This window comes from Calonectris borealis, chromosome 20 (genome assembly GCF_964195595.1).
Source record: "Calonectris borealis chromosome 20, bCalBor7.hap1.2, whole genome shotgun sequence".
NCBI lineage: Eukaryota > Metazoa > Chordata > Aves > Procellariiformes > Procellariidae > Calonectris > Calonectris borealis.
Genome location: NC_134331.1, coordinates 14577796 through 14597818, shown reverse-complemented (window position 1 = coordinate 14597818; position 20023 = coordinate 14577796). Strand labels below are relative to the sequence as shown.

At 48.2% G+C, this 20023-nt stretch overlaps 2 protein-coding genes across 10 annotated transcripts in view; one reads left to right on the top strand and one right to left on the bottom strand.

Annotated features, from left to right (window-relative positions):
- Positions 1 to 19122, top strand: part of TMEM94 (transmembrane protein 94) — a 70490-nt gene extending 51368 nt beyond the window's left edge. For 8 of the 9 annotated variants that reach the window (XM_075170026.1, XM_075170028.1, XM_075170027.1 and 5 more), the window contains 16 exons: positions 1383 to 1485; positions 2742 to 2959; positions 4179 to 4360; positions 4561 to 4699; positions 5322 to 5437; positions 6330 to 6429; positions 7878 to 7986; positions 8533 to 8722; positions 9278 to 9355; positions 9760 to 9845; positions 10412 to 10493; positions 10815 to 10969; positions 11299 to 11393; positions 12578 to 12671; positions 12921 to 13091; positions 13940 to 19122. In XM_075170026.1, coding sequence (XP_075026127.1) covers positions 1383 to 1485; positions 2742 to 2959; positions 4179 to 4360; positions 4561 to 4699; positions 5322 to 5437; positions 6330 to 6429; positions 7878 to 7986; positions 8533 to 8722; positions 9278 to 9355; positions 9760 to 9845; positions 10412 to 10493; positions 10815 to 10969; positions 11299 to 11393; positions 12578 to 12671; positions 12921 to 13091; positions 13940 to 14012 — 1991 coding nt within the window. In that variant the 3' untranslated portion in view covers positions 14013 to 19122. The remainder of the gene's footprint in view (positions 1 to 1382; positions 1486 to 2741; positions 2960 to 4178; positions 4361 to 4560; positions 4700 to 5321; positions 5438 to 6329; positions 6430 to 7877; positions 7987 to 8532; positions 8723 to 9277; positions 9356 to 9759; positions 9846 to 10411; positions 10494 to 10814; positions 10970 to 11298; positions 11394 to 12577; positions 12672 to 12920; positions 13092 to 13939) is intronic. The other variant, XM_075170031.1, reaches the window with a different exon arrangement.
- The window catches only part of CASKIN2 (CASK interacting protein 2), a 31334-nt gene continuing 29793 nt past the window's right edge, over positions 18483 to 20023 (bottom strand). The window contains exon 20 of the mRNA XM_075170024.1: positions 18483 to 19924. Within this exon, the coding sequence (XP_075026125.1) occupies positions 19828 to 19924 (97 nt within the window). The 3' untranslated portion in view covers positions 18483 to 19827. The remainder of the gene's footprint in view (positions 19925 to 20023) is intronic.

The window sequence follows — 20023 nt, the reverse complement described above, 5'->3', positions numbered from 1 at the left end:
TTTGCATGAATCAATAAACAACTCTTGTTCCCTTTTTCCTAGCAAGGACTATCTGACTGTAGGAGCAAGGTGGGAAGGATTAGGTGTTTATACAATAAAATTAACCAGAACTCTGCACAAGTACTCCTCTGTGTCCCTGAAACAGGCTCCTTCTTTCACACACAGCTCCTATTCGTCTTGGAGGTTTGTTATGCTGATAAACTTGGCGTGTAATGACTATTTATAGAAGAAAGCAGAGAGCTGCTATGTTTTGGAAAATCCTCCGGTGTTCCTGAATGTCCCTGCCTGGTTTGTGCGAGTGGATATTCTTGGCTCTTGATTTCACCAGCTAGTGTGAGCATTTGCAGTCGGCAACAATGCCTGCAAGAAGCCTTTGGGCTCATTTTTCTTGGCAGTGATGTTTTTTTCATTAGATCAGCTTTGAAGCTGTTGGGGGCAAAGTCACAGAGCAGCTGGAGGAGGGAACCTAGGCAGTGACGTCTACGTGCATGCAATGTTAATGTATCAGTGCTAATGAAAGGGAGCAGGAAGTGAGGAGGGGGAGGTAGCCCTGCATCCTTTAACTTGTGTCCTGTGCCTGGGACCTGCATCAGACAAGTGACATCACACACCTCTGGGAAACACTTTTTGACACCCCTGTCTACGAGAGAGAATGAAAGATTTTAAGTCTGTATTAAAGAGTAAAGTAGTGGGGGAAAAAAAAACAGGACAAGCTGAGGTGTCCATTGATTTTCAGTTTTTCCCTGATCACAACATGAGTTACTCTAAAAGAGTCTGTTATGTTGAACTCTTGACCCATCCCGATTTAACACGTTTTCAGAATCCTTTGTGAAACAGGCTGCTATCTAATGGGTCACACTGTTAAATTATCTTCTGCTACTTGAATGGAAGGTATTAAAGAATAGCTCTGACCCTTTAGATCCATGCCTGGCCTAAAATTGCATACACTTTCCAGTGTGGGCAGACTTTGATCCCCATAGGCTCATCACTGGTGCTTGTACTCTCACGAGAAGAGGCACACAGGAGTATCTTTTCTTCTTCTCTGTTGGATACAGGAGCAAGATATTATCCCAGCTTCTGTAGAAGCAGGATTGTTACACAGTGTAAAGGGAGAATAGGAACTGACTATGTGGCTCACATTTTATCACAGCCTTGTTTGAACTCACGGTTAGACATATAGCAGCTGAATACATATCATCCAGTCTTGAATAATTTCTCGATGGAGACTGAAGACTTTCAACAGAGGAAAGGGGATATCTGGAGTGCATCAAGGCAGTTTGCGGGAATACTCGCTTTTAACAAATAGGGGAGCAGTTCGTATGATATCCCTTTTCTGGGAGCCTGTATGTGTGATGCTGACTCATTGTTCTCCTACACTTCAGGCACTGAGCAGATGTTTTCTCATGGGACAGCTGACATCATCCTTGAAGCCTGCACAGACTTTTGGGACGGTACTGATATCTACCCCCTCTCTGGCTCTGACAGGTGGGCAGCTTTGTCATTTGGTGCATTCAGGAGCTCCAGATAAATTGCAGAGAGATAACGCTCTCTGTTAAAATTCCCTTTACTGATGCTTGTTAAGCTATTTAATAGAAACTTCAAGTAGGTTATGAACATGAGCCTTCTCTGCTTATAATTAATTATTATAATTATAGCAATGTAAGAGATTAGATAACAACAAGCAATCTGTTAGACTATAAGACTAAGCCACTTCTTACTGTATCTGTTAACATATTAGCCTCTTATAAGTGGACTCTGACTGTATTATATAGTAGGACCGTGAATTATAATCAGGTCATATGCTGGTGGCAGAGAATTTTTTTGTTGTTCAAGACAAATGCCTTGTGCAGTGAAATGCATGAAATGCAAAGTGATCAATCCTACTGTTGAAGCTCTCAGCTTCAAACCAGTCCACCACAATGCATCACACCCTTTTAGTCCTTCTGCAACATCTGACAGTGTCTGTTGCATTTTCATCTATAGGCTAAATTTCTGTCCTGCCAGCAGAGCAGACCAGTAATGTTTAGTTTCATTGAATAGCAGCACATTGTTCTTCTAAGCCTGCTTATCCTCAGGTGTAAGAAAACTCCCACTGGTCCTTTTTGGAATATTTATCATAGTAGAAGCCAATGAAAAATCCTATGTATAGTCTAATTTGTTACCTTTGTGAGTTCAACATAGAGAAGGAACTTTACACTATTCCAGTGACTGAATGTTGTCTAAATGGAGACTTCACATACAGCTCCTGGGACCCAAACTCTGAAAGGAGATAGGAGAAGAGTCTTACTGTAACTATTTCTGGCATAGATACCATTGTCAGAGTTGTCAGTTCCTTCCTTGGTGTTTATCTCCCTACAGATAAATTCTCTCTGATGAATTAAGCTTCTGCTGTCATGCAGTGAACTGCCTTGGAGTCATCTGGCAGCCATATAGAGCATATTATATTAATAAGTATATTCAAAGAGTACTGTGTTCATACTCATCAATCTGTCTGATGAGCAAACAGAAACATTCACCACTGTCCCTGTTGGAATATGTATTTTTTGTTGCCCTGTAGTGCCTGCAGCTTAGAGAATGCAGAAACAGTAAGGAAAGGCTTTTTCAGAGTCTCTGACCACTCCTCATGGAATACATTTTTCCAGATACCCAGCTAGTGATTTCTACATTGAACTACAGTGTACATTGTTAGAAATGCAGCGCGTTTCTGCTAACTTTCGCTGTTTTTTGTCTCTTCCACATAGGAAGAAGGTCTTAGATTTCTACCAGCGAGCCTGCCTCTCGGGATACTGTTCTGCCTTTGCATACAAGCCAATGCATTGTGCCTTGTCCTCCCAACTCAATGGCAAGTGCATAGAACTGGTGCAGGTCCCTGGGCAAAGTGCTATCTTCACATGCTGTGATCTCCCCGGGACAACCCCCATCAAACAGAGCAGTCGGAGGAATAGCTGGAGCTCAGATGGTATGTGTCTTCTGCTGTGGCTGGGCCAGGTGCTTTCTTTCTGATCAGTCTAGAGCTGTAAGAACATTGTTATTCAGAGTAGCAGATGGAAATTGAGAACTGTTTCTGAAATAGATGCATTTCCAGAGAAAGTAATGATGTAGCAGCTGGTAGGTGTGTTTCTAGTTAAGTTATTGAAGCTTGCAGAGAAATTCTTCTACTTGTGGGAAGTCTGTTTCTTAAAGAAGGCAGCTGAGAGTCAAGATTTCTGGGTATTTCAATACTTGGCTTGCTATTTGTCTGATTTTATGGAAATCACATATGTTGGGTTTTTCAAAGGAATTAAATGCATGGTGGTATGCGACTATTCTCCCTTGATGGATTTTGTTGCTGTGCTGAAGGAACTGATTCCCACTAGCTGAATTGTACATCTCCTCCAGAACAGCAATGAAAACTGAGAAATAAGCACATACCATTACATAGCCTCCAGGAGGCTTTTCTAGAAAACCAGTCTAAATCTCCTTCTGCCTTGGTCTCCCATTGTGTGAAATGTGAATAATAGGGTTTCCAACAGTTGAGAGGCAGTTGTGACTGAGTGTTTTCGAAACATTTTTCAGTCCCACCTGTGGCAAGCTTTGTAATTGTGTGAAGTATTTTATTATTTTGTTCCTCATGCTGCTGCAGCTCCCATTCATCACAGGCTGATCTGGTGATCGTGAAGGAACCCTGTCAAAGAGCCTTTGCAGGCTCTTTGGGAGTGTCTGCAATGTCACTGGAGGGAACATGATCCAGTTCCTTTGCATCAGCCCCTCATGCTCTGATGCCACTCTGCCTCAGCCAGACTCGCCATGTTGTTTAAGCACAGTATGATGTGTTTAAAATGCACATGTGAACATTATGCAGCACACATCCTTTATCCTTCTGCCCCAGTTCCTTGTGACTGATCCCTGTCTTCTGTTTTGTCTTTTTCCATTCCATGCTCGCTGTTTCACGCTTGTGTTCTTGATCGCATATGTGGGGATGTCCTGAAACCGCTTCTGTGATTGGATATGCTGGGACAAATGGATGTCTCTTCATCTTTCTTCCTGTATATGTGTGTGTATCTGCATGTTTTTGTGTATCTGGGTACTGTGCCCTTACGTGTTATCTTGGTGGCCTCTCCCACCATGTGTGCTGTTGTCTGATACACTTGTGGCTCCTTGTGTCTCAATGTGATTGCGTGTTGTTTGCATGTCTGAAGAAGGGATTGGGGAAGTGATGGAGAAGGAAGACTGTATCCAGGCTCTGAGCGGACAGATCTTCATGGGAATGGTCTCATCTCAGTATCAGGCCCGCCTCGACATTGTCCGCCTCATTGATGGATTGGTCAATGCCTGCATTCGCTTCGTCTACTTCTCCCTGGAAGATGAACTCAAAAGCAAGGTAAGCTGTCTTTGCTGAAGCCCCTGAACTTGCATATCCCCTAGTTGTCTGACTGGACAGTCTAGCTCCAGTGGAATCTAAGGTTAATCTGATTCAGCTACCTAATGAGTCCAGAAGGTACCTGCGCTCCAATATGGCATTGGCCTGCAATACACTGGCCTGGACAGCTACACTAAAATCTTCTGTCTGCTCACCTACAGGTGTTTGCCGAGAAGATGGGTCTTGAGACCGGCTGGAATTGCCACATATCTTTAACGCCTAATGGTGATGTGCCTGGCTCAGAGATCCCTCCCTCTAGCCCCAGCCATGCTGGCTCTCTGCACGACGACCTACATCAGGGTGAGAGAACTGCACCTAAGCCTTGAATGCCACGTGTTTCCTGGATGGTTCTTTTAAACCCATTCATAGGTTCCTGTGTCCTCATCAGATATCTGGTCCTTCAGAGCTTTGAGCACAAAACTGGATGGGCCTGAGGTGTGTGCGTGCGTGTGAGTGAGAGCACCTTACATTTAGCCTTTCTACCCAGTCAGTACCATAGATGTTGGAAAAAAACATCTTTCTGTGCACCAGCTGCCATAATTTTACAACTGCTCATTAATGCTTTTGGTTCTTGCTGGGGCCCTGGTCAAGCCACTGAGGGTCTCTTGCCTGTAAATTACTCTCTTTTCTTGCTTCAGGTGGGATTTCTTTATTCTCTTCTTCCCCTAGAAGAAGAAAGAGCAGAACAAATAAACTATCGTGTCTCAGAAGAGCAGAGACTAGGCTCACATATCTACTTCTGAGCAGATTAGTCATCTAAAAATTTTAGATGACTGAGTGGGATCTAAGTGTTGCTAACCTAGAAAATCAGGCCTCACGTTTCCTGGCTTCTGCAGCGCCACATGAATATACCATGTGGGTGGCACAGGGGTGGCAGAGGCAGGTTTGTGCTTATTATTTATGCCGCTTCTCTCTGCTCCAGTTTCTCGAGATGATGTGGAGGGGCTTCTGCTGATGGAAGAGGAAGGGCACTCGGATCTCATCAGCTTTCAGCCAACAGACAGCGATATCCCCAGCTTCCTGGAGGACTGTAACAGGGTGAGGCCCCCTTTCCCTACACACCTTATGCTGTTGTCATGGTCAGCAGTATCACCTCATTACTCCCAGAGGGAATTGCTCTCCAAAGCACATTGATTGACTGGTTTGCGTTGGGACTCCTGATTTCCCTCACCCTCTTCCAGCTTGGTATCTAGAGCCGGGGAAGTTTGGGATTCTCTCAGTTAATCACTTTTGCTGAAGAGGTCTTTTCTTTGGAGTTTAGGAATGGACACATGGGGTAGCCTTGAAAGCCGCATCTCAGTCTGTCTGGGTCCCCTTCCCATGTGCTGGGCAGGAAATGGGGACATCCCCACATTCCATGCAGACAGAAGAAACTTTTCTTTCCTCCAGCTGTGAGCCATAGCTCGTGCTGCCCAGGAGTCAGAGTGCGGGACAAGCTCTTCCTGCCTCATAAAGAACTCGGATATGCACAGCAGAGGTTACAGGAATATCAGAGATAGATGCAGATTTAAAAAAAAAAAAAATCTATTAGGCCTCATTTTAGAAAGCAAGAACCCTTCCCTTGCTGTCTGTTGATGTGGCTACAATTGAAGTAGATCTAGTTGCCGAGAGACAGCACACAGTCTCTGACTAGATTCTCCACACAGGTAAAAAGTCCTTAGAAATCCTTGAGCACAGGTTTATCATGCTGATCTTACAAACCATGAGGGTGAGCACAGACAGCTTGGCGTGTCAGTGTAGAACTTTCGCAGAACTTTTTACAGTGGCTTGGGAAAGCCAGCTTCTGTCTGCAGGGACATCAATTTGTATCTGATCTTGAGGCTGCATAATTCTGGGAATCATAATTCTCATTTCAGCTGTTCCCTCTGAAATGCCTCTCCCTCACAGACACGCACACTCCCCTGCTTAGTCTCTTCTTTCTCTTTTTCAGGCCAAACTCCCACGGGGGATTCACCAGGTGAGACCTCACCTGCAAAATATAGACAACGTGCCTTTGCTGGTGCCCCTCTTCACAGACTGCACCCCAGAGAGTAAGTGGCACAGAGCCTGGGTCTGTCCTGCTGCCCATGAATACCTTCCCCATCCATTTGCTCTAGCTCATCTGGGTGTGGACATTGGTGAAGGGAAGGGGATGCAGTCTGGAAATCTAGAACGGCGTTTTGATATTAATGACCCTCTATTGCTACCTGTAAGAAGCGAGGTGTTAACTTTGTTTTAATGCAACTGTTCCCTAGCTACAGAATTGGGCTAAGAACCAATCCTCTCAATTTGCATCTGTAAGAGACACAAAAGCAAACATTCAAAATGCTACTGCCTTTTTTTATTAAGTAAACATTATTGGTGTGCTAGGAGACTTTGATCTCTGCTCGCAACCCTCGCTGCCTTATATAATTTGGAAATCACTTCCCAGAAGTGTTTTCCTCTGGCAGTTGCTGTTAACACCTTCTGCTGCTTTGCAGAGTTTTTGATTGCAGAGACCAGAAAGGACAAAATTTCTTTATCTCTTCAAGAGATGCTATTTTATCTAAGAAAGGGGCTGAGTGCTCAGCTGGCTAATACCTGTCTAATCTACAGTAAAATTGCTAAGCGTCATTATAATTTGACATTTTAGGTACCTCTAGGCACAGTTTACAGTGTCAGTGAGAACCAGTTACAGCCCAGTCTGCCTAGGCATTCAGTGCCCAGTAGATTTCTTCTCTCTTTTTGACAGAAGTGGCAGTTCCCCACTTGGTCTAACCCCTCACTATACTGTAGATCTGGGTGCACCAGTCATTTAGATAAGTTGTTTACACAGGAATCTGCAGAGGGTGGGTTTGGTTTTTTTTTTTTACCTGGAACATTCTAGAAAACTCATACACACAGAGCACTGTGCACAGAGCTACAGAAGAAAAATCAGATCAAACACCAGCTTTGATTTAGAGGCCCTGGGAGAATGTTGATAAAAAGATTGATGAAGGCTAGAGGTAGTGGTGGCAGTGCAGGAGCAGGGCCTGGCTCTGAGTATGGCTAAGTGTGGCACTTCTTTATATTCCCTCTGTTCCTTTAGACTTGGAACAGTAGTGATGTGCTGCTGAGCAGAATTTAAAATTGTTTATTTATTTTAGGTTTGAATTATTTAGGTTAATCAGTTTCTGCTCTTTTCTAACCATTTGATGCTGAAGCCATCCGTGTTATATACTCAGGCTATACCTACAGCTCTGGTCTGAAAGAGATGTAAATCTCTGGATCACAGTTCTCTGAATCCCAGCTCAGTTCCTGCAGGAGGCAGGTATACAGAGTACTTGGACTGCAATTAATTAGCTATCTAATTGTGTACTTTGACTTTGGATCTCACTATACATGACTGATGAATATCAGTTGGGGTAATTTTAAAAGATTTGATTGCTTGTTATCCAGACTGGAAAGGGTGTGTGAAACACTGCATCTTTGTGTGCATAATGAGATAACGGACTGTGTTTCTCCTTCTGTCCCTTTGTAGCCATGTGTGAGATGATCAAGATCATGCAGGAATACGGGGAGGTGACTTGCTGTCTGGGAAGCTCTGCCAACCTGCGGAACAGCTGCCTCTTCCTGCAAAGTGATATCAGGTGGGGCAGGATCCAGACTCCTCCAGCTGCCTTTGCCTTGAGCTTAGCAAGTGCCCAACCATGGGTCACACCAGGCCTGTGGATTGTGCAGGGCAATGCTCACAATTGCTCTGTCCATTATTAGCTGCATTTGTCTCCATACGGGACATTTGGGTGGTATTGGATGGGATGATTACCTAGATCTCTTGACACACAGAGGTGTTTCTCTCCATCTTTGAAAGGAAGCCGTTACTCTTACATGCCAAACTGTTGTGCACCAACTGGCATTACAGATGTTTCTTGTTGGGTGAAAGAGTGGAAATGCCCCTCTGGATCAACCAATGTGTTGACCTTGAGCCACAAACCCAAATATGTTTATTATTTCTCTGGGAATAACTGAAAGTCTAGGGAGATTGATCCTAAATTCATGTTGCAGCTCAGGACTTCTCTACCAGAGAGGTAGAGGTGGCACAGCACAGCATGACTTTACAAGCTGGACTGCAGTGAAACATAGTTTCTCCTCTGGCATGACAACTTTTCGCTAATCCTCCTGTGTTGTCCTTGCAGTATAGCACTGGACCCTCTCTACCCATCTCGCTGCTCCTGGGAGACTTTTGGCTATGCCACCAGCACCACCATGACTCATGTTTCTGATGAGCTCACCCCGCTGCAGCTCTCAGGACAACTCAACAGCCTGCCTTGCTCCATGTCCTTCCGCCAAGAAGAGAGTACCAGCATCATCAGGCTCATAGAGCAGGTAAGCCAGGCATATCCCCTCTCTTGTACTCATCCCTCTGCCTGCAGCTCACAAAGAACAAAGCTAGGAGCTGATGTGAGCATTTTGTTGCGTTGCCCACAATAAGCTGCCAGCATTAGTTTTGCTCGTGTCTCCTGTCCTTTGTTCAGGAAGCACAACAGAGATACTCTTCCTGCCTGGCCCTACCGGTCCAAGCTGTAGGGAATGGTTTGGGAATGGTGCCTCGTGGCAACAGAACATGAATATTGTTCAACTGCATAAAGTATAAACTTGCAGAGAAACCTAGCCAGCCACAATGCAGTGCCAGGGAGAAGCGTACCCCAGAAAAGCCAGGAGGTTTAAACAAACTTACCCTATGGCTAAATTCTGCCTTTCCTTCACGACCACTACATCTAGGCAGGAGACCTTCCCCTTTTGCTTACAATGTGTCCAGATCCTCTCCCCTCCCACTTCCCCTGCAGGCCACATGTTCTGCCCCTGCCTGCCAATAATTACTCTTGGCTGATAGCTGCTCCCATCACAGTGAGGGCTCTGAGGGCTTGTGCTTCCTTCCAGGCCAGGCATGCAACGTATGGGATCCGCAAGTGTTTCCTCTTCCTACTGCAGTGCCAGCTGACCTTGGTTGTCATTCAGGTGAGTCCTGGCCTTGCTGGGGACAGCATTTAGCTCAGAGCACGGGAGTGCTAGCACAGATATAGGTGGCTGCAGTGGGGCAGCCTTGCGAGAGAGGAAGGTGGCCTTCAGTCAGGTTTACGCAGCATGTTTGGGGAAGTTACAGATAGAGACTATGTGATCTCAGCCTACATTGCCCCTTCTCCCTGTCCCTCCTACAGAAGTTTCTTTACAACCCCTTTTTCCCTGGAGAAAAGCATCCCCTGTGGCACCTGCCCCAGCAACCTGGAACATGTGGAGAGGCTGTGCAGTGGCAGCCTAGTTACCAGCACATCACAGTGTTTTGGGGGAGGATGGTGTCATCTTGGGTAAAAATACTGTCCTAGCACTGCTCACACTGTTCACTCTGGATTGTTCCTGTCCAGTTCCTCTCCTGCCTGGTACAGCTGCCCCCCATCCTCAGTACTACAGACATTGTGTGGCTCTCCTGTTTCTGCTACCCACTGCTCAGGTGAGTCTTTCAGACAGGGTGGAATCTCCTGCCTCCCACCCACAGGATGCACAGACCAGTCCCCCAGCCTCACTGTGTTCATGTTAAAAGAAAGCTGACATCACCCTCAGCATGCTAAGAAGGCTGCAAGGAGTATTCCAAGCACCTGCTTTGACAAGGTGCTTGGAAACACAGATAGGAGCATTTGTGTACTGCTGTGTTAGCTCTGCCTGCTGTCTGAGAGCTGCTACTATTTTGTGGCTTGAACCTCCAGCTGAAGATCATCTTCTAATCCTGCTACTGTTGCACTAGCTGGAGTGTGATGGAGAGCCTAGGGTGTCAGGCAGCAGCCAAGGTACCATGGGTGGGGTTTTCCCCATCACACATTTGGAGGTCACCTCTCTCCCTGTCTGCACCTGCCACGAATGACACCTTTTACAGCATATGGTTGAGGCAGTGGCCAGATAAATGCCAATGCTCCAAGCAGTCTGAGGAGGTTATTTGGGTTCAAATGTTAGACACAGATAAAAAAGCAATAGTTCCTGTACCTGAACTTGTTACTGAGAGACTAACTTACCTTTCTCCAGTGTCTCGCTCCTGGGCAAGCCTCCCCACAGCTCCATCATGACCATGGCAACAGGGAAAAACTTGACTTCCATTCCTAAGAAGGTAGGTGGCCCATCAGATTAAAATTGTTCACACATTTTTCTCTTCTACTTTGTCCCAGTGTTGATGCATAGCTGAGGCCTTGTGCCTTCCCAGCTCCCTCAGTAAATTGATCCATGGCATGAGCCATGCTATCCAAAAGCCTGGCATGGACAGGAAGGGAGACCCTTACTGCCAGCATGCCCACAGGGCAGATCCACAGTGCAGCATCTCAGCTGTACTACAGCTTGTCTTTTGCAGCCACTGATTCCCTGATGGTTCATGTGGGGGAGGTTGGGCCAGTGACATGCCTATGTCATCCTCCTGCCTCTCCCTTATTCACAGACTCAGCATTACTTCCTGTTCTGCTTCCTGCTGAAATTCAGCCTGACCATCTGCTCCTGCCTCATCTGCTTCGGGTTCACGCTGCATGAGTCCTGCAAAGACGTGAACACTACTAGCCTCAATCTCACAGCCTGCTCCTCCATCATGTTGCACAGGTGAGGAACTGAGCCTGGCGCACACACACACCCTTACCCTGCAGGGCCTGTTGTTCTTGCCCTTCCCAGGTAGGACTGATTTCCCTCTAACAAGCTTCAGACTCTTGCATGATACAGCTATAATGGCTATACAGAGGGCTGGGTATATAGCCTTGACAATTGCATCTTTGGCGCATTTGCTCACTGTTGCCTCCTGGCACTAGGACAACCTGACTCCAAGCTCACACTTAGTTCTCTCAGCTATCAGAGGAGGACATGGCCCTAGTGGGAACAGGTTGGACAGTAAGTCCCCACTGTTGACTTCTTTCCTGTGTCCTCTCATTTACTAGCAATGCTGTTGGTGCTCCTGACTGGTTTGGGACATTTTCCAATGCTCTTCTTGTAGCCCAGAAGCTCACAGCTGGTCTGATTGTTTTACACACAGGTAAGTCCCTGTTCCCAGGCCCCTTTCCCCACTCTGGGGGAAAATTTTCATCCTTTGACTCTTTCTTTGCCCCCTACACCAGAGCACAAACTCCCTGGTTGAAGCAGACACTGCAGTGGTCTCTCAGCACAGGCATAAAGCCCCTTGTCTTACTATATATTGTCCTAACAGATTAAAGACAGCACCTTCATAGCTGATGCTGCCTCCTACCAGCCTGGTGAAGTGCTGATTCCTTTCCAATCTCACCAGAAGAGCAGCATCCCTCTTTGCCTTCTTGCAAATCAGGTAGCAGCATCCTGCAGCTCTCCAAAAATATTCACAGATTGAGAAGTCTTTATATGCCTGCTGCCATTTTGTGAAGCACCCCATTTCCTTCCCCCAAACAGCACTGGTGCAGCTGTGACTACCCTGGAGCTGGAAGCCTTTTTAAACCCTCTGGAGGGGCAGGGAGCCAGCCCCTGGCTGACCCTCATCACCTGCACACGATTGCCTGGCAGAATAGGTCCAGCTGCTCTTTGATGACCTTAAAGGGTTTCTGCTCCCTTTCCACCATGTCACATAGTGCTGTGCCTTGGTGCAAGGCAGAGCATTGCATGTTGAGATGTGCGGGGTGTCCAGACCAACAGAAACGCTTCCTGATTTAAGAGGCAGCCCTGCTTTGGAGAGAGGTAGTGTGCATTACTGTTTTATGTCCTTCAGATCACTGAGGCTAGGCAGGGAAGCTCTGCCTGGGAGGTGGGAAATGCTGTTTTGAAGAGCCCAAGCAAAAGCTGAGCCAGTGCTCTGTCCTGTGCAGACAGCTCTGGGTCTCTGGCTAAACGTCTTTCTCTGGGTTGGAGCTTTCCACTGGTGCAGGCCTGCAGTGACCCAGACACAAGGACACCCCCCTGGTCCCTAGTTCTTGTCCTTTGCCTGATCTGCTTTAACATGCCAGGCTGCGAACCAATCTTGGCATCCCCACAGTGAGTAATCCTATGCAGTACTACTACTGCACTCCCCCTGGCCCTGCATATTTGGGGACTTGGAATTGCTGTGGGGAGTCTGGTGAAAGGACCTTGAATGAAAGGTTGGCTTCGGGGACATAAACTCCATATCCTTTTGGAGTAATAGCTGTTGGTGGATATTGTGAAGTGTTGTATCTGTGTGTGATGCTAAATAACCTCCTCTTCCATCTGTCCGCATAGTGTTCATATCCATCACCCATGTCCATCGCACCAAGCCGTTGTGGAAGAAGAGCCCCCTCTCCAACCGGTGGTGGACGCTCACTGTGGCTGTTGTGTGAGTATCCCCAGGCCCTGATGAGGCACTCCAGAATGCTGGAGGAAGGAGGGCTCTAGACCTGCTCCAGCACCAGTTTGCTGGTGCTGAGGAAAATGATAGTACATGGCAATTGTTCTCACTGCTGAATTGGTGAAGGGTCTCTGTTGTGAACTCAGGAGTGTTACATCTGGGCCTGAACCCTCATCTGCAGATTCTGGGAAGCTTGTTATCTCTGCTGAGATGTGCTGTATCTGTTTACGATTTTAGATTGCTGGGGCAAGTGGCACAGACTGTGCTGGACCTGAAACTCTGGGAAAACCTCAATTCTTCATTGACCTTTAACCATGTTTCCATCTCCCCGGTCTCATGGCTCCTGGGTTTTCTTTCCTTGGTCCTTGTGGTTATCATCAATGAGATTGTCAAGCTGCATGAAATCAGGTATGGGGGTAGTAGGGAAGATGGGGAAAAAGGGCTGGAGCTTCACTCCAGCCTGGCCTTGAGCTGCAAAAAAAAGATGCTCAGGGAACAGGGTGGGGAATAAAAAGGAAAAGATGATTGCATTATGTAAATCACCTGGCTATTGTGTGCAAGCTCATGTTCCACCTCTGAGAGAGGAAGTGCAGGGGAGGAAAGAGGGTCAGGGAAGGGCAGTGGCAGTGATTGGGAGCAGGAAGGGAGACCAAAATTTCCTTATCTCAAACCAATGAGAGGGAGACAGCCAAGGTCTATGAAATACCAGTATGGAATTGGAGAGGCCTGTTCTCTTCCTCTCGTCCCATGAGGACAGAGAGGCATTGAATCACAGCAGAGGAAATACGTCTTCACACAGTGCCTGAACTGTGGGACACATTTTCACGGGAAGTGGCTGAAGCCAAGAATTAGTAGCAGGCAAAGTGACTGGCTGTTCTTCCTAGCACAGGGAGCAGCTGGAGCTGGGAGTTAACACTAATGAGGGTTGATTCAGGAAATGGGTTGCTGAGGAAAAGCAGCGGGGATTACAGGGAACCCTGATGGGGACAGAGCTGCTGTCCCTGTTCCTGGGAAGGATTTCTGGGCCTTTCTCTGCTGTGTCTGGAGGCCCTAGAGATGGGACTTGGCTGGATGGGGTAGGACTGAGACCATGGGTTGCTCTCTGGATTCAGTTCCACTCCCAGGGTACCACAGGGCCTAGGCCAGGGGCTTCCCTGCTTTTTGGGGCTGTGCAGCTCAGGAATCACTATGGGGCAGCCTTGCTTGCCTTTCACCCCTCCACATGCTGACTCTCTTCTTTATTCTGCCTTCTCCAGGGTCCGGGTCCGTTACCAGAAGAGGCAGAAGTTGCAGTTTGAAACAAAGCTGGGGATGAATTCGCCATTTTAAATACTCCCAGCTCGAGTTCCCTGGAGCCAGGGCCACACAGGCACATCCTGCACTAGGAGAGTGGCTGCACCAAAGGCTCAGGGAGTTTTCCCTCACACATGCAAACCAGACAGCCTCCTTGCAAAACTACATCAGCACCTTCCAGGGGGCCCCAGGCAGGGCATTGCTATCAGGATCCCCCAGCAGGTATGCAGCTGGTCCCCAGCCTGCTAGGGTACTCTCAAGTGAGCCTGCAAGCTCTGGTGGCTGTTCAGGCTGCTCTTCCTTTATTTATTTATTACTAGAGGTTTTTGTTAGTATCATGGTGATGCTGAAATGAAGTGACTCCTTCCCTCTGTGTGAGCAAATGGGTTTCCTAGATGCGGCAGGAGAATCTGGAGCCAGCAGGGGAGACATAGGGCTGCTGAAGCAAGAGATCTCTGTTGAAAGCCATCTTGTTTTTCCATCTCTGTGTGCTCTCTTGGATGATGTGTGTGTGCATGCCTGTGCGTGCCCCCACCCACGTCCCTGGGTCCTGCGGCAAAGGAGCCATCTCTCTTGCAGCTCCAGGAGTGCTGGGTGCCAGGTGAGGGCTGGAGCTCATATTCCCAAGGGGGACACTGGGAAAGGTCTCTGGCAGGGTGCTGGGAAAGCCCCTGCGATGGCCAGGTTGTGCCAGGCCTGCCCTCTAGCGTTGTCGCTGTAGCCACATGCCGACTGTTGAGTGCTTCAAGAGAAGAGGGATGAGACAGGGCTTTAAGAAACGCTGTCTGCATTTGACCTTAGTGATCTGGTGCAGAGAGAGTCAGGAGGGCAGCTCTGCCTGCCTGCACGAGTCAGCATGGCTCAGATTCCTCCAGCCCTGCCTTACCTGCTTTAGCAATCCCCAGAGAGGTTTATAACTGTCTTCATTTTTGTGATTTGAATTGCTGTTCTGCTTCAGTAAAATGCCTGCTTGAGAGGGCCATCGCTAGAGATAAAACCCGAGACCTGTTTAACCTGCCATGGAGGGAGGCAGGGTATCTGCATCTTGCAGTTGTGACTAACACGGAGCTGGTGGATGGCTCCTTTCCCAGTCCTGGGATTGTGCTGCATCTGGTACTTGCACAGGGAATCCCCCCTCACCATGTCTTTCTGTGATAGTGTTTGGAAGTCTCTCCCCTCCATGCTGCTGCCCTCACATATTCCCTGTTTTTCTGGCGGTCTCTTCCTTTGACTGGGGGAAACCTTCCCCTGAGGGCTGCTGCAAACCATGATTTGCCCCAATGCAGCACACATGCTTTTGAGCTCTGAACAGACCCCAACTATACTGGGAACACTGGTGCTATTGTGGTCTGACAGTTGAGGGCCACACAGGAGCATACAGGCTTGGCTACTGGAGTATTTGCAGCTCATGGAGATGTTGACTCCCTTCCTAGTTCTAAAAACTGTCTAAAGCTGGTAAATTCTGGCCCTGTTTTTGCTCCCAATATTAACACTACAATATATGGCTGTTACTTCCCTTATGGTACCCGGGACTAACAAATGGCTGTTGCTCCTTTCCTGGCAGTTTCCCAGAGCTGGCTGGGAACCCTTAAGCTCTGCCATGCTGCTCCACCTTGTCTTCCTTACATTTCAGCATAATGAGAGAGCATGCACACTACTGCATGTCTCTAAGCAATACCCTTCTCCCTGCTATGGGTCTGGTAGGAGAGCAAAGCAGGGGTACAGTCAGCCTCTGAGCTCTGGGGACAGATGGAGGATGCTGGAGGGGGGCAGCTGGGGGTGTTCAGAGGCCTGGACCCTGTTCCTACAGCTGGAGAGTGGATGTTTAGATTCCATGCTGCTGGCAGGGTTGCATGGGATAGGGAGCCAGCATCTCACTGGGGAAACACAGGGCTGCTCTCCTGCAATGCAGCAGTACCTGGCCACTCCTGCTTGCAAGTGGGTCTGCTCACCTTTGCCAGCTAGGCTGAACATTGCCTTCACTCTCCCTGAGCTACCTGACTCAGGGAGAACAAGCTGCATCTTTCTCTGTCTCACTCAATTCACTAAATGCCAGCTCCAGACCTGCTACGCCTGGCACCTGAGAAATCAGCTTTTCTTTCTGATGCCAGGGTCAGCTAGCAGGTGGGATACGGTCTCCTCTGTGGCAGAGCTGAGCTGGTGTCAGAGGCAGCACCAAGCTGCTCACTGCTATTCCTGCAGAGCAACATTCCTCCCCCCTTGCCCCCCTGAGACCTTAGCTCTTGCCCTGTGCTACTAACTGTTGTAGGTGATAAAAGGCAGCAGATACTGGGGCTTCCTGCTGGCCACACCTTCCTCTAGAGGAGGCACCTCCAAGGTTTCCTTCTCTGGGTGATCACAAATGTTTATTTTCCTGCACCCTCCTTCCCCTGCTAGACTTAGAGGGAGCTGAGGCATATGAATGGAGCCTTTTGGATGGTCTCATCAATGCCACCCTGCCCTCGGCCATTGAGGAATCTGAGGGTCAGGGTGCACAGCTTCAGAAAAAAACTTCCTACATCAAGATGTTTTTAAATGGTGTATATTTTATAATAAATTTTTTGGGATGTATGTAAAAATATTTGATTTGTATTAAAACTTGTAAATTGTATAAAAAAAAACCAAAACAGAAACAAACCTAGACCCACATGCATCCAGTGTATGAACGGCAATAAACAATTGTCTTGGATAACACATACAGTGAGAGTGGGAGGGAGTTTGCACCCAGCAAAGCAAGGAGATAAAAATGTGTATGGCTGCTGGGTCATAGGATCCGAGTTACCTGGCTCACCTGTTGTAGGGACACAGCTGGAGAGCTTGATGCTCCTGTGACGTGATCCTGGCACTTTCTGCTCAGCTTTGGGGAAATCTGTCCAGCTCTGCATGCCTCTTCCTACAGAGTAACAGTCCAATTACCTCGCGGTCTCCTGGATCCCAGGCACAGCACATGTGGTTGTTCCCAGGCACTGCTTCAGTTGTGGCTGGTGGCACGGTTTGAAGCCTTCTGGATGAAAGGTCAGGGGTGAGCTGGAACAGGCACTGCGAGCACTGGAGAAAAGCAGTGTGGCGAGACGAGGAGGCCTGGGCTTCTTGTTCGTGAGCAAAGCAGGACCTGGTGTCGCTGTGGCCACTCTGATCACCCAGGAGCATGGAGGAGTGCTTTGCCTGGCAGGCAGGGGTAGCCGTGGCTTCAGATGTGCCCAAAGCCGGGCAGTGGGGCATGGGAAGGTAGTGTTGGTCCCCAGCGCTCTCACCACATGCCATGGTGGTAAGACTCAAACTGAACATTAACCTCGCTGGAGATGACAGTGGGACTCTTACCAGGGGAGATTATCTGAGGAAACCCAGATCTTAAGCACTCAAGAGGCAGGATAAAGCTGATGCTTGATAAACTTCAGAGCAGGAGACAAGCTTGTGTGATTTGACACAAAGGAGACAACTAGGCAAAACTATCAAAAGGGTAAAATATGCCCCACTGTTTAATAGAATTTAGTCTTAATGGATGTTAGTGGAAAACAAAACACATGATTAACACAAACAGCAGATGGTTTAAAATCTGTTGTCAGTCTGGTGATTACACGGGCTATTTTTACCCCTCACTGTCTTGCTGCATGGAGCAGGTGCAGCCAGGGTCAGTTAGTCCCAGTTGCAGTGTACATAACTTAAACACCATACAGTAGCTTCAAAATAGAGATCTAGAGCTTAAAAAATAGGGATTCTATTGCAAAATCAAATGTTTCCCTTATTGACAATGAGAGCAGCGTGGTGCTGCCCTCAGGTGGCTCAGATAGCGACAGCTCCACCCCAGTGTCCTCTTATCCCTGACCCTAGAGTACAAGACTTGCAGTTCTGGTTAGTAAATATATATAATAAATCACATTTAAAATATATACATTGGCCTTTAAAAAACATTTACAGTTTATCAACATTGGAAAAAAAATAACTGGGCTTGTCCCAGGTTGACTTGTGAGAGTAAAAATCAGTTTTAAAAGGTTTCTGCAAACCTTTTGATAAAGTGCCACTGGTTGTAGCTATTTAAAAACAATTGGGTCCACGATGTAGCACTTGCCTGTCAGACACGGTCATTTAAATACACTCAATGTGATGTATAAATCAGAGCAACTAACTACCCAGGAGAGAAGTTGTCTTAACTGCCTCAAACTGACCCCAAGTCCCAGCCAACAATATTTTTTTTTCAGGGCTTTTTTGTCTTTGTTTTTCAGCCTAGAAGCCCGGCAGGCACCTCCTGCCCGCCTGGCCCGTGGCACAACTGCTGCTCGTGAGTGGAGACCCTTGGGAATGTCCAGGCGGGCTCTGCTTGCAGGGGCTGCTCCCCTTCCCGTGCAAGGGGACAAGGGATTGCCAACAGTCCGATTCAGTCGCAAACTCCTAAAAGGATTGGGAAGCAACTGCCTCTTCAGCCACCTTCTTCCTTTCCAGTTTGGTTTTGCATTGGTGATTTTTTAAAAAAAGGGGGGATATGTGGATTTTTTTTTCCCTTTGTTTGGAATTTTTGTAGCAAATGGCACTTTAGTACGATCTTAGGTTCCCTTCTGGTGCTCTGATGCTTTCATTTGCTTGGCATGCCAAGCACAAGCCAAGTTTGGGGCTCTTGGACATATTTAGACATGCACTACTAAACAGATCCTGCTAGAGAAATCTGTCTTGAAGCTATGCAGCCGTTCCTACCGCTTGGATGCAATGAGCTATTGCTGCTGTTCCCCTGCTGCAGCCACAGGGCCGTGACCACATCCAGCCTGTATGCACAGTAGCTGTTGCTGAGCTGAATTTACCCAGTGCACGTGGGGTCATCTCTCCCGCTGGGTTTTAGTGCTGCAAGGAAGCATCTCGCAGAGTCCCAAAAGCTGCTACTGTTTAACAATGCTGACAGCGGAGTTTGTGCCAGCAGCTCCCCGCAGGGAGGGGGAGTGAGAAAAGGGACCATTTTCTCCCCGAAAAAGGGATAGGGGAGAAAAAAAAAAAGAAAAAAAAGCACTAACCATGCTGCTACTTTACCCCAGAAGCACTGGGGTGGCAGTTTGCCTAGGCATGGTGTCGGCAGAGGGCAGCCTCCATTTAGCAGCATGATCCAGCCGGACTGGCACAAATGCACAGGCTTTCATTGCTGCCATCACCATCCTCATCGCTCTGGGGAAGGGGCAGGTAGACCTCCATGTCTGGCAGGGCCATGGCGGAGCAGGCTGTGCCAGCCCTGTCTTGAGGGGTTTGTGGGTCCCACCGGAAGGATTTCAATCCACTTGGATTACACGCTGCCTGATGCTGACGCGTTTGGAAAAGCCACAAATAAAGCAGAAAGGTTCCTTCTCGCTCCGCAAGCTGCCAGATTGCGACAAGCCCCGTCTTCTTTTAGCTGCTGTCAGGCCTTGCTGGGGCTGGAATCTGCTCAGTAAATAACCAGCTCAGTGGTGGCTGCCCGGGGAGGTCTCTCCTTTGACACATTGTTGGCAGGGGATAAATAGTAAGAGGCAGGATTCAGCAATGCAGCAGGGAAAGAGAAAGGTCCCTTGTGGAGGCTCCTCGGCTCTGTGCAAGGGACCGAGGGCTTCTACGTGGCCTCCAGGACTGCATGTGCACCCCCTCTGGGCTCTCCTCCTGCTGCCAATCTGGTGGGAAACGCCTGACCCACTCGGAAACCAGCCTGCGGCCGCACTGGCACATGTGATATGGAGCCGGGGGGAGGAAGGAGGGGCATCTGCGTTCCCAGCCGCAGTGCAAAGTCGGGAAGTGGAGTGACCTGAACGCACCGCTCGGTGCCGGACCTGCTCTCTCCCCATCATGAGGGGCACTGGCGGAGCAGTCGGAGGCAGGGAGGGGAAGGAGGGAGCAAGCCTCAGTCCAGCATCGCGTCCAGCTGGTCAGCCAGGTCATCGAACATGTTGCTGATGTCTTCCAGGATGTTCTTGGCTGAGTGCACAGCCCTGGGGTGGCTGGGGAGGAAAGGGAGAGAGTCATAACACCATCCAAAGGCTTCAGGTGCTGACAGGGTAGGGTTGGCCAGGCTGGATCCGACCTTCCCAGTGGCAGCT